This window comes from Mustela nivalis (assembly GCF_964662115.1).
Source record: "Mustela nivalis genome assembly, chromosome: 18".
In the NCBI taxonomy this organism is placed as follows: domain Eukaryota; kingdom Metazoa; phylum Chordata; class Mammalia; order Carnivora; family Mustelidae; genus Mustela; species Mustela nivalis.
The window spans coordinates 43,160,498-43,174,009 of NC_139037.1; the positions used below are offsets into that span (position 1 = coordinate 43,160,498).

General features: G+C 36.4%; 1 protein-coding gene across 2 annotated transcripts in view; it reads left to right on the top strand.

The window, feature by feature from the left end:
• Positions 1-13,512, top strand: part of LOC309852409 (uncharacterized protein) — a 30,590-nt gene that overhangs the window by 4,756 nt on the left and 12,322 nt on the right. The window contains exon 3 of one of the 2 annotated variants that reach the window (XM_082708926.1): positions 2,659-4,342. The exons of the other annotated variant lie outside the window; for it this stretch is intronic. Coding sequence (XP_082565052.1) covers positions 2,659-4,145 — 1,487 coding nt within the window. The 3' untranslated portion in view covers positions 4,146-4,342. Of the gene's footprint in view, positions 1-2,658; positions 4,343-13,512 lie in introns of those variants that run through there. 2 annotated transcript variants of the gene reach the window in all.

A 13,512-nucleotide genomic window follows, 5' to 3' on the forward strand; every position in this document is an offset into this window, starting at 1 on the left:
GGAGGCAGGCAGAGAGAGGAGGAAGCAGACTCTCTGCAGAGCAGAGAGCCTGATGCGGGGCTCGATTCCAGGATGCTGGGACCATGACCCGAGCCGAAGGCTGAGGCTTTAACCCACTGAGCCACCCAAGCGCCCCATAACTTTTTCTTGAACAGTGGAAAACCCTATTTCCCACAACATGAGTATATTTATTCAAGTCTTCCTTTCTAAAACCAGAGAATAGTTTCAAAATTAGTATACTAGCACAACTACTGACTGAAAAACCTACCTGAAATCATATTCAATAATTGTCACAGTTTTCTTTTCCTTTCCTTTTCATTTTTCCCGTAGACTATGTTACACCAAGGATTTCTAGTCAGATTACAGTTCATAAAGTGGCTAGATTAATTCTTTTTTTGTGCATTTTCAACTTAATATACCATTTATCTTAACTGTTAAGTTTAGATTATTTTTAGTTTATAATTGGAATATATAAAGCACTTATATGCTTTAAAAGTCAATATAAAGATATACTTAGGGGGGCACCTGTGTGGCTCGGTGGGTTAAAGCCTCTGCCTTCAGCTCAGGTCATGATCCCAGGGTCTTGGGATCGAGCCCTGCATTGGGCTCTCTGCTCAACAGGGAGCCTGCTTCCTCCTCTCTCTCTGCCTGCTTCTCTGTCTACTTGTGATCTCTGTCAAATAAATAAATAAAATCTTTAAAACATATATATATATATATATATGTTTTTAAAGTTAGGTTTGTAATCCTATCTGCTTCATTCATTGCCACTCTCTAGGTAACTTTTTGGAAAGAGGGGATTTGGGGTAGTCTGATTAATCCTTTCAGCCTTTATTTTTTTAGAAATAGAGCATGTTCATATTTATATTCCCAATTCTCCTTCCTTCTTTTACACAAGATACTACAAAAGTGGGGGGGAGGGCAGAGGGAGAGAGAAAATCTTAAGCAGGTTCCAATCAACTTGGAGCCTGAGGCCAGCTCCATTTCATGATCCTGAGATCATGACCTAAGCTAAAATCAAGAGTTGGACACTCAACTGTCTGACCCACCCAGGCACCCTGTCCTGGTTTTCTTTTAATAATTATGAACAGATTGTTTTGGAAATCATTCCATCCAGATACATTGGCAAAAATTTTTTAAATGTGTAAAATTGACTTATCTTTCTTGGTATTATATATTGATTTTTGCCATAACTAATTATGGCAAATATAACTAATTAGTAGAGTTTCCATGCAGACAGTCATAAAATTTGTAAATATTTTCAGTTGTGCTTCTTGCTTTCCTGTGCTTGTAACGTAATGCTCCTGTCTAGTCTTATCACTGTGGCTGTACCTTTCAGGAAGTGTTCGATAGAAACAGCACAACTATGTGGTATTCATCTTTTTTCATGGTTTTTAGAGGCATAACTTTTTTTTCTTCTATAAATTAAAAAAATATTTGGAATCATTTTATATATTCAAAAAAGTTGTAAAAATAATATAGAGAGCTCCTATATTCCTCACCTAATACCAATTTCCCCTACATTTTTGTGGTGTATTTGAATTTACCCATCCCCATTGTTTTCATTCCTTCCAATATAGTATACCTTTCATAAACTTCATGATTTATTCTTTCTTTGTTTTGTTTAAGGTGAGCACCTATATCTTCATATATCTCCTTATATAAATGGTAACAGCATATACTATACATATATATATAGTATATATACTATATATATATAGTAATATACTATACAGCATATACTATACAGAACTACATCTTGTTCTTCTACATTAAAAATTATGAAGATTGGGGCACCTGGGTGGCTCAGTGGGTTAAAGCCTCTGCCTTCGTCTCAGGTCACGATCTCAGGGTCCTGGGATCGAGCCCCGCATCAAGCCCTGCATCGGGCTCTCTGCTCAGCAAGGAGCCTGCTTCCCTTCCTCTCTCTCTGCCTGACTCTCTGCCAACTTGTGATCTCTGTCTGTCAAATGAATAAATAAAATCTTTTTTAAAAAAAGAGAAAAGAAAAAATCATGATGTACATTCAATAGGAATATACAGATACTTCTCATTTCTTTATATAGTTACTTAGAACTCTACTGTGTGCATGTACTATACTGAGTTCAAGTAGTATTAAGTTGGTGGCTATTTGGAGTCATTATAGTCATTTGCTCTTTCAAATAGCTCTGTAGTGGATAACCTTCTGCATAAACCTCTTCAGATTCTTTCCCAAAAGTATATGTTTGCATTCCTAGAATTGGAATTGCTTGCTCAAGGAAAAATGCTTACCTAATTTTGCTAGAAACTGGCAAATAGGCCTGTATGGTAGTTGTACCATTTTTATTCACTACCCTGAATGTATGAGAGAGGTTACTTACCTAAATAGCCTTCTAAAAGACTAAATTATCAGACTTTTGGGTTTTTGCCAAAGTATACTTTGAATTTATTCCAAAATTTAAGAATCACTGACTTCATCTTTTTCCGATCCCTTCCCCCCATGACTTCCTATTTCACTTTTCAATTTCTATACTTTATCTCTCAAATTGCACCACCATATAAGAACTATAAATTCTATTTGCATTATTAACATTAATTTCAATGTAATTCTGCCTTTTATAAGTTTTGTGTCTTCTTCCTCCCTCCAAAAGTGAATGTTTTATTTGTGCTTTCTTTCAGAATATATATCTAGGTGTGAGAACAAGAAATTATCTCTGAAAAAGAATGACTATAAAATAGATTCATCCCAATGGGTTATAGTGGAAGGATATACAAAGCATGGACTTAAACAGCAATCTCAGGAAAGACATTTTAGCCAAGTCTCATGTGCCTCTGAAGACATGTCCCCTTTCATTCAGCATACATCTCTCCCTCGACATCAAACATTTAATACCAAAGAGAAATATTATGAATGCCAAAAATATAAAAATGCCTATGGACAGGACTCAAAACTTACTACACATCAAGAAGGTCATACTGGCAAGGAATTATATGACTGTAAGGAATATGGGAAGGCCCTTAATAGAACTTCAAAACTTAGTTCATATCATTCAGTGCATATTGGCATAAGACCCTATGAATATGAGGAATGTAGGAAGTCTTTGAATAGTGACTCAGAATTTATGCAACATCAGGTAATTTTTACTACAGAGAAAGCTAATGAATTTAAGGAAAGTGGGAAAGTCTTTACTAGTGCCTCACAGTTTTTTCTACGTCATAGCATTCATACAAGTGAGAAACCCTTTAAGTGTAAGGAGTGTGTTAGAGAATTTAGTAATGGTACAGCCCTTATTCGTCATCAGAGGATTCATACTGGTGAAAAACCCTATGAGTGTAAAGAATGTGGAAAGGCTTTTAGTACTAGTTCAATATTTAGAGTACATCAGAGGATTCACACAGGTGAGAAACCCAATGAATGTAAAGAATGTGGAAAAGCCTTTCGTCATTCTTCATACCTTACTCAACATCAAAGAATTCATACTGGTGAGAAACCTTATAAATGTAAGTATTGTGTTAGGGCATTTAGTAATGCTTCAGCCTTTATTCGTCATCAGAGAATTCATACTGGTGAGAAACCGTACAAATGTAAGGAATGTGGAAGAGCCTTTAGTACTGGCTCAATACTTACAGCACATCAGAGAATTCACTCAGGTGAGAAACCCTACTTATGTAAGGAATGTGGGAAGGCCTTTCGTCAGTCTTCAGACCTTACTCAACATCAAAGAATTCATACTGGTGAGAAACCCTATGAGTGTAAGGAATGTGGAAGGGCATTTCGTCGTTCATCAGAACTTTCTCGACACAAGTTAATTCATGCTGATGAGAAATTGTATGAATGTAAGGAATGTGGAAAGATCTTGAGTAGAGATTCAGTACTCATAAAGCATCAGAAAATTCACACTGATGAGAAAGCCTGGGAATGTAATGAATGTGGGAGAGTTTTCACTTGTGCAACATACCTGACCCGGCATCAGCAAATTCATACTGGTGATAAACCATATACTTGTAACAAATGTGGGAAAGCCTTTCTTCGTTCTTCAGACCTTATTCTGCATCAAAGAATTCATACTGGTGAGAAACCCTATGAATGTAAGGAATGTGGGAAGGCTTTTGCAAGAGGCTCAAATCTTAATCGCCACCAAAAAGTTCATAATGGTAAGAAATAGTATGAAAGAAAGTTTTGTAAGACATTTAGGCATATCTTTCAGGTAACATGAAATGAAAGAGAAACCACAGATATGTAATATAAGAAATGCTAAGAATTTATTGGTAAAATATAGAAATATAATAAATAGAGAATGCCTTATGTGTTTCACAATTTAACTACCATAAGAATAAAATGAATATTGGAAGGCTTCTACCAATGGCTCATTCCTTTCTAAATTTTAAAAACTTTTTATCATGACTGGAGAAAAGTGAAAGATCTTTTCGTTGCATTTTTCTATTTTAAAATACTTTAAATCCACTTTATTTTTTTATATGGCTATATGTAGTTTGGGTTATGCATAGCTTAAACACTGTTTTATCATAAGTTATACATTAAATTTTTGAATTTATTTTGTTCTCACAAAAATTCTTTTTTTTTGTATTTTATTTATTTATTTATTTATTTTATTTTTTCAGTTTCCAACATTAATTGTTTATGCACCACACCCAGTGCTCCATGCCGTCCTTAATACCCACCACCAGGTTCACCCATTCTCCCATCCTCCTCCCTTCTGAAACCTTCCAAAACCATCAGAGTCCACAGTCAATCATGTTTCATCTACCCCTCCAATTTACCCCAATTCACTTTTCCTTTCCTTCTCCTAATGTCCTCCATGTTATGCTCCACAAGTAAATGAAACCATATGATAATTGACTTTCTCTGCCTGACTTATTTCAGTCAGCATAATCTCTTCCAGTCCCATCCATGTTGACACAAAAGTTGGATATTCATCCTTTTTGATGGAGGCATAATATTCCATTGTATTTATGGACCATATCTTCTTTATCCATTCGTCTGTTGAAGGGCATCTTGGCTCTTTCCACAGTTTGGCGATTGTGGCCATTGCTGCTATGAACATTGGGGACAGATGGCCCTTCTTTTCACTACATCTGTATCTTTGGAGTAAATACCAGTAGTGCAATTGCAGTGTCATAGGGTAGCTCTATTTTTAAATTTTTGAGGAATCTCCACACTGTTTTCCAAAGTGGTTGCACTGACTTGCATTCCTGCCAACAGTGTAAGAGGGTTCCGCTTTCTCCACTTCCTCTCCAACACTTGTTGTTTCCTGTCCTGTTAATTTTGGCCATTCTAACTGGTGTAAGGTAGCATCTCAATGTGGTTTTTGATTTAAATTTCCCTGATGGCGAATGATGATGAACATTTTTTCATGTGTCTGATAGCCATTTGTATGTCTTCTTTGTAGAAGTGTCTGTTCATGTCTTCTGCCCAATTTTTGTCATGATTATCTGGTTTTGGGGTGTGAATTTGAAGAGCCTATAGATCTTGGATATCACCAAAATTCTTAACACAGCACAACTGACTCAGTAACTATTTCATGATGCTATTTGTGCACAGTTTTGTGACATTTTATTATATTTTTAGCATTATAAACTTGGACTTAATGAATCTTTTTATATCCCAACATCCAATTTGGAAACTCTTCAATTGATCTTTTTATAATAAACTTTTACCTGCACATCTTTGCATCTGTACCATTTCATTTAAAATATTGTTATTTTAAGTGGTTCCAGACTGGCTCAATCAGAGGAGCATGCAGCTCTTGATCTCAGGGTTGTGAGTTTGAGCCCCATGTTGAGTGAAGAGATTACTTAAAAATAAAATCTTTTAAAAAACAAAATATCATTACTTTAAGACATATATTTAATATTGATAAAGTGATAGAATGATTTCTGTGTATAAATTAATATTTTTATTTCATAAATATGATATTTTATTATAATAATTTTCTCTAAATTTTTAAATTCTACAAAAATCCAATAGAGTTGACTTTCATCCCCCAAGGGGCTATAACTATTGTCAAATTGTTGGAACAAATCCTTTTATAAATTTATTAAAGTGTAATCACATTATTCAAATTGCCTCATAAATTGCCTTTTAATGACAAGATATGTCATATAGGACATTCCATGTGATTAAGTATATTAATAGTGTAAATATATATGATTGTACCATTATTTTTACCAAGCCTTTATGGTAAAATACCATGACTGACTCCACTTTTGATGTTTATAAGGAATGTCATTTTTAGCATCCTACTTGGCACACTGTATTTGTTTGTCTTTTTTTCATTGTTTTTGAAATAATCCATACATACCTTTTACCATGTACACATTTTATTTTATTTTTTTTTAAAGATTTTATTTATTTATTTGACAGACAGAGATCACAAGTAGGCAGAGAGGCAGGCAGAGAGAGAGAGAGAAAGAGGGAAGCAGGCTTCCTGCAGAGCAGAGAGCCTGATGCAGGGCTCGATCCCAGGACCCTGAGATCATGACCCGAGCCGAAGGCAGCAGCCCAAACCACTGAGCCACCCAGGCGCCCCCCATGTACACATTTTAAACATGACAGATTAAACTGGCTTCCCTTTGATTGTACTGTGTTATGCCATTTTTCTCTCTTCCCTTCTGTGCAGTTTTTCCTAATGATTTTGCTCAAGTATAATGTGGGGACATTAAATTTTTAAAAAAAATTATTCATTTCCATTGCGATGTATTTCTGTTAAAAACATATTCCTATATATTGTTATACTTTATGTGAAATGGCTAGTGACTATATTCACTAGCATACTTGGATTTTGTAAGGACCAAATGAGTTAATTTACACAAATGCTTCTAATTGAAACTTTAACATACTCATTAAAATAATCCATTGTTAAGATTATTTTTTTCCTTTGGCTATTTTATTATATATGGAAAGGCTTTTAACTATGGTGTATATTTGGTTTAATATCAGAAATTTAATATTAGAGAAAAATGCTAAATTTCCAGTGAATATAGCAAAGTCATCATACTTCATTCCTTCTTGGTCATGAAGAAAAAACATAAAATGTAGTCAGTAATACCTTTATTCATATCTAACCTTATATGTCAAATCCTAACATTTATGTCAGCATGAAACATTATTGAAAGTGTTATTGACCATATTGTCTGGCTGATTTAAAAATAGTACTGGATTATAGGAACATCTGACTCTTGATCCAATGCATGTTTAAACTAATATTTTGCAAAGGATGAAATATGAATAAATAGTGATTTCTTTGAATATAAAGTTTGCTGAGAATCCTACACAGGAAAACCTTAGGAGGTGGCAAAATTACTCATAGAACTTATAACTCTAAATCCAGACATATAAAAAATTTTAAAAATCCACTTATGTATTGCAACAATTAATACTTGAAATCTCATACTGGTGCTACAGGGATAAAGAGGAAGTTTCCATTTATCTGGGACTCAAACTGCCTTAATAATGGGGTTTAGCTTGGTTAGTGCAGGTGTCTCTGAGGAGGTGTGATACAGGTGGTTCTGAGAAGTTTGGAACAACTGTGAACTAAAATCAACAGCTTCTACTAGGAACTATGGCCAATAATAGAACTTATTACTTTTCTGTTGCTGCATAACAAATTGCCATGATTTTGGCAGCTTAAATCAACACACAATTATTATCTCAAAGTTTCAATGAGCATATATGAGGGCATGGCTTAGCTGGGTCCTCTGCTCAGGGTCTTACGAGGTGGCAATTGAGCTGTCAGTTGGGGGTAGTGTCTCACTGAATGCACAGGGTCATCCTCCAAGTTCACATGTTTGTTGGCAGAATTAATTTTCTTGAAGCTGTGCAATGGTGGCTTGCTTCTTCAATAGCAGCAGAAGGTATTTTTACTTTTCTCTGACCTATAGATGTTTTAAAAGCTACATCTCTCAGATCCTACGCATTCAGGATAATCTCCTTTTTGATTCACTTAAACTGTTTAGGGACCTTGATTATATCTGCCCAAATCCTTCACCTTTGCCATATAACTTAACATAATTATGGAGATGATATACTGTCCTTTTTGCCACATTTTATTCATTAGAAGCAATGTATGGAGGTGTTAGGGCTGACGTACAGAGATAAGATACTAACTGCTTCAGTGGCCTCATTGCTTGTTTTTGAGGCAAGAGGAAAGCAACCATCTTTTCATTTGTGAAGGTAGGAACACACCGCACAAAACAACTTTTGTTACCAGGTCTCTCGGTTCTTGTCCCAGATGTACCAAAGTATTGGGAAACCTGAGACCAGAAGGGAGAGATAGAGTTTATTGAGTAGGTAAGTATAGTACACTCAAGAGAGAAAGCGGCCTAGCCAGAGTGAGAGTGGCTATGACCTCCAGAAGCTCTAGCTGCATCCTTTTAAGCCTGTTTTCTGCAAAGGTAAATTTGGCTTTAATTGACAATTTTCATTGATGGTGGTTATAGAACATTTTGGTCTCTGTGCATGTGCCTACCCATGATGCATTCTGTCATAATTGTTTTTACTTATACTTGTATTTATTTACAAATGTATATTTATGAGTTTCTAGTGAGATTTTGCTGTGACCTTAAGGTTACTTAACCTAAAGTGGCACCTTTTGTGTGCATGCTCAGTTCTTGGACGTCCCCTTGTGGCTTTTGAGCCAGCTCTGTGGCTAGGCCACTTGGAGGTGGCTCTGAAGGTGTGGCTGTTAACTCTAGAGGGTGGCCAGCATGCGCTTTATCCCTCCTTTCTCATGCCTAACTAGCTGCGTCACACTTTTAAGTAATTCTTTATCTAAGAAACAATCCCACATCATCTTTGACATCTTTACTCTTTAGTGTCCAAAACATTAACAAGTAGATACATGTAGTTAGTTAAATTTAGATTTAAAGTAAATAAAATTTAAACTTCATTTTCTCTCTCATTAGGCACATTTCAAGTGCTCAACAGTTGCATGCAGCCAGTGGCCATTGTGTTGGGCAGCATATTGTAGAACATTTTTGTCATTGCAAGAAATTATACCACACAGTCCCATGGCATAAATTATCTTTCAGTTATTGAATTATAGAAGAAAACTTGGTGTTCATTGGCTCTGCTGCATACCCTACAGTGATATCCATAGACAGGGAGAATTGGCACCAGGTACTCTGTGGCTTCATCTAGATCCAGGAGAAAAAGTTGTATTTTATCATGCTTTTGCACATTAAACTATCATGAGAGACCAATTTGAAGTTGCCTTGGTAGAAAATTAACATAGAGAAGTCAACAAACCCATGTACAAATATTCTTTTCTAAAATTTTAAAAAAAGATTTTATCCATTTTTTTTATGTTTCAAAGTGTATTTTTTCTATTACATGACAGCTTTTGATTTGTCATTTTCAAGTAACCCACATGAACTGTTTGATGTGTTCAACATGGCATTCCTTCTTCATCAATACAGTATTTATAAGTAGAACTCTTGCAAACTGAAACAATAATAATACCATCAAGATTTAGATGGTTTCTAGCTATTAGGAAAAGCAAATAAAAAGCTTACCATCTGAAATGTGCAATGAAAATACCTGGAGAAATCCTGTGGTGTATTAAAAATAAAAATAGAAAATTTCCATACTCAGCCCCAAAATCTAACATAGGAATCAAGATCACTTTGTTAAAATTCAAAAGTCCACAAAAATATAAAATGTAAGGATAATAAAAGGTCTTTCAGCAATTATTTCAAATATTGGCCCAAGCTTATAGCAGTTTCTAATCCACAATCATAAGAAAGTTTATAACTGAACTAAAATGTCTCAAAGGTCAAGACATTTAAAAAGAACAATTTGAAAATGGCAGTTTTCTAATCAGGTTTCAATTCCAAAAATAAATCTAATAAAATGCTTTTGAATAATATCATCTTAGATTATAAACAATCCCTCATATATAATTTTACAAAATTATAATAGAGATGTCCCTTGGCCTACACGCAGTATTAAAAATTTACCAGATACCTCTACCTAGATGCCACACTAGATGCAAGACTCCCAGGGTCTAGGTGTTAATCTGGACAATATCTTTTTGTTTTGTTTTGTTTTGTTTTGTTTTTATCCAAATCTTTTTTTTTTTACTTTTACTTTTTTATTTTTTACAAACATATATTTTTATCCCCAGGGGTACAGGTCTGTGAATCACCAGGTTTACACACTTCACAGCACTCACCAAAGCACATACCCTCCCCAATGTCCATAATCCCACCCCCTTCTCCCAAACCCCCTCCCCCCAGCAACCCTCAGTTTGTTTTGTGAGATTAAGAGTCACTTATGGTTTGTCTCCCTCCCAATCCCATCTTGTTTCATTTATTCTTCTCGTACCCACTTAAGCCCCCATGTTGCATCACCACTTCCTCATATCAGGGAGATCATATGATAGTTGTCTTTCGCTGCTTGACTTATTTCGCTAAGCATGATACGCTCTAGTTCCATCCATGTTGTCGCAAATGGCAAGATTTCATTTCTTTTGATGGCTGCATAGTATTCCATTGTGTATATATACCACATCTTCTTGATCCATTCATCTGTTGATGGACATCTAGGTTCTTTCCATAGTTTGGCTATTGTGGACATTGCTGCTATAAACATTCGGGTGCACGTGCCCCTTTGGATCACTACGTTTGTATCTTTAGGGTAAATACCCAATAGTGCAATTGCTGGGTCATAGGGCAGTTCTATTTTCAACATTTTGAGGAACCTCCATGCTGTTTTCCAGAGTGGCTGTACCAGCTTGCATTACCACCAACAGTGTAGGAGGGTTCCCCTTTCTCTGCATCCTCGCCAGCATCTGTCATTTCCTGACTTGTTTATTTTAGCCATTCTGACTGGTGTGAGGTGATATCGCATTGTGGTTTTGATTTGTATTTCCCTGATGCCGAGTGATATGGAGCACTTTTTCATGTGTCTGTTGGCCATCTGGATGTCTTCTTTGCAGAAATGTCTGTTCATGTCCTCTGCCCATTTCTTGATTGGATTATTTGTTCTTTGGGTGTTGAGTTTGCTAAGTTCTTTATAGATTCTGGACACTAGTCCTTTATCTGATATGTCGTTTGCAAATATCTTCTCCCATTCTGTCAGTTGTCTTTTGATTTTGTTAACTGTTTCCTTTGCTGTTCAAAAGCTTTTGATCTTGATGAAATCCCAGTAGTTCATTTTTGCCCTTGCTTTCCTTGCCTTTGGCGTTGTTCCTAGGAAGATGTTGCTGCGGCTGAGGTCGAAGAGGTTGCTGCCTGTGTTCTCCTCAAGGATTTTGATGGATTCATTTCACACATTGAGGTCCTTCATCCATTTTGAGTCTATTTTTGAGTGTGGTGTAAGGAAATAGTCCAATTTCATTTTTCTGCATGTGGCTGTCCAATTTTCCCAGCACCATTTATTGAAGAGGCTGTCTTTTTTCCATTGGACATTCTTTCCTGCTTTGTCGAAGATTAGTTGACCATAGAGTTGAGGGTCTATTTCTGGGCTCTCTATTCTGTTCCATTGATCTATTTGTCTGTTTTTGTGCCGGTACCATGCTGTCTTGATGATGACAGCTTTGTAATAGAGCTTGAAGTCCGGAATTGTGATGCCACCAACGTTGGCTTTCTTTTTCAATATCCCTTTGGCTATTCGAGGTCTTTTCTGGTTCCATATAAATTTTAGCATTATTTGTTCCATTTCTTTGAAAAAGATGGATGGTACTTTGATAGGAATTGCATTAAATGTGTAGATTGCTTTAGGTAGCATAGACATTTTCACAATATTTATTCTTCCAATCCAGGAGCATGGAACATTTTTCCATTTCTTTGTGTCTTCCTCAATTTCTTTCATGAGTACTTTATAGTTTTCTGAGTATAGATTCTGTGTCTCTTTGGTTAGGTTTATTCCTAGGTATCTTATGGTTTTGGGTGCAATTGTAAATGGGATTGACTCCTTAATTTCTCTTTCTTCTGTCTTCTTGCTGGTGTAGAGAAATGCAACTGATTTCTGTGCATTGATTTTATATCCTGACACTTTACTGAATTCCTGTATAAGTTCTAGCAGTTTTGGAGTGGAGTCGTTTGGGTTTTCCACATATAGTATCATATCATCTGCGAAGAGTGATGATTTGACTTCTTCTTTGCCGATTTGGATGCCTTTAATTTCCTTTTGTTGTCTGATTGCTGAGGCTAGGACCTCTAGTACTATGTTGAATAGCAGTGGTGATAATGGACATCCCTGCCGTGTTCCTGACCTTAGCGGAAAAGCTTTCAGTTTTTCTCCATTGAGAATGATATTTGCGGTGGGTTTTTCATAGATGGCTTTGATGATATTGAGGTATGTGCCCTCTATCCCTACACTTTGAAAAGTTTTGATCAGGAAGGGATGCTGTACTTTGTCAAATGCTTTTTCAGCATCTATTGAGAGTATCATATGGTTCTTGTTCTTTCTTTTATTGATGTGTTGTATCACATTGACTGATTTGCGGATGTTGCACCAACCTTGCAGCCCTGGAATAAATCCCACTTGGTCATGGTGAATAATCTTTTTAATGTACTGTTGAATCCTATTGGCTAGTATTTTGTTGAGTATTTTCGCATCTGTGTTCATCAAGGATATTGGTCTATAGCTCTCTTTTTTGGTGGAATCCTTGTCTGGTTTTGGGATCAAGGTGATGCTGGCCTCATAAAATGAGTTTGGAAGTTTTCCTTCCATTTCTATTTTTTGGAACAGTTTCAGGAGAATAGGAATTAGTTCTTCTTTAAATGTTTGGTAGAATTCCCCCGGGAAGCCGTCTGGCCCTGGGCTTTTGTTTGTTTGGAGATTTTTAATGACTGTTTCAATCTCCTTACTGGTTATGGGTCTGTTCAGGCTTTCTATTTCTTCCTGGTTTAGTTGTGGTAGTTTATCTGTTTTTAGGAATGCATCCATTTCTTCCAGATTGTCAAATTTATTGCCGTGATTTTATTCATTTTTGAAAGAGAGCGAGAGAGCATGAGCAGGGAATGGGAAGTGGTGGAGGGGCAGAGGAAGGAGCAGACTCCCCACCAAGCAGGGAGCCTGATGCAGGACTCAATCCCAGAATTCTGGGATACTGACCTGAGCCAAAGGCAGATGCTTAACTGACTGAGCCACCCAGGCACCCTCATGTACAAATATCCTTTTCCTTTTTTTTTTTTTTTTACTTTTTAAAAAAATTTCTTTTCAGCGTAACAGTATTCATCATTTTTGCACCACACCCAGTGCTCCATGCAATCCGTGCCCTCTTTAACACCCACCACCTGGCTCCCCCAACCTCCCACCCTTCAAAACCCTCAGATTGTTTTTCAGAGTCCATAGTCTTTCATGGTTCACCTCCCCTTCCAATTTCCCTCAACTCCCTTCTCCTCTCCATCTCCCCATGTTCTCCATGTTATTTGTGATGCTCCACAAATAAGTGATACCATATGATAATTGACTCTCTCTGCTTGACTTGTTTCACTCAGCATAATCCCTTTCAGTCCCGTCCATGTTGCTACAAAAGTTGGGTATTCATCCTTTCTGATGGAGGC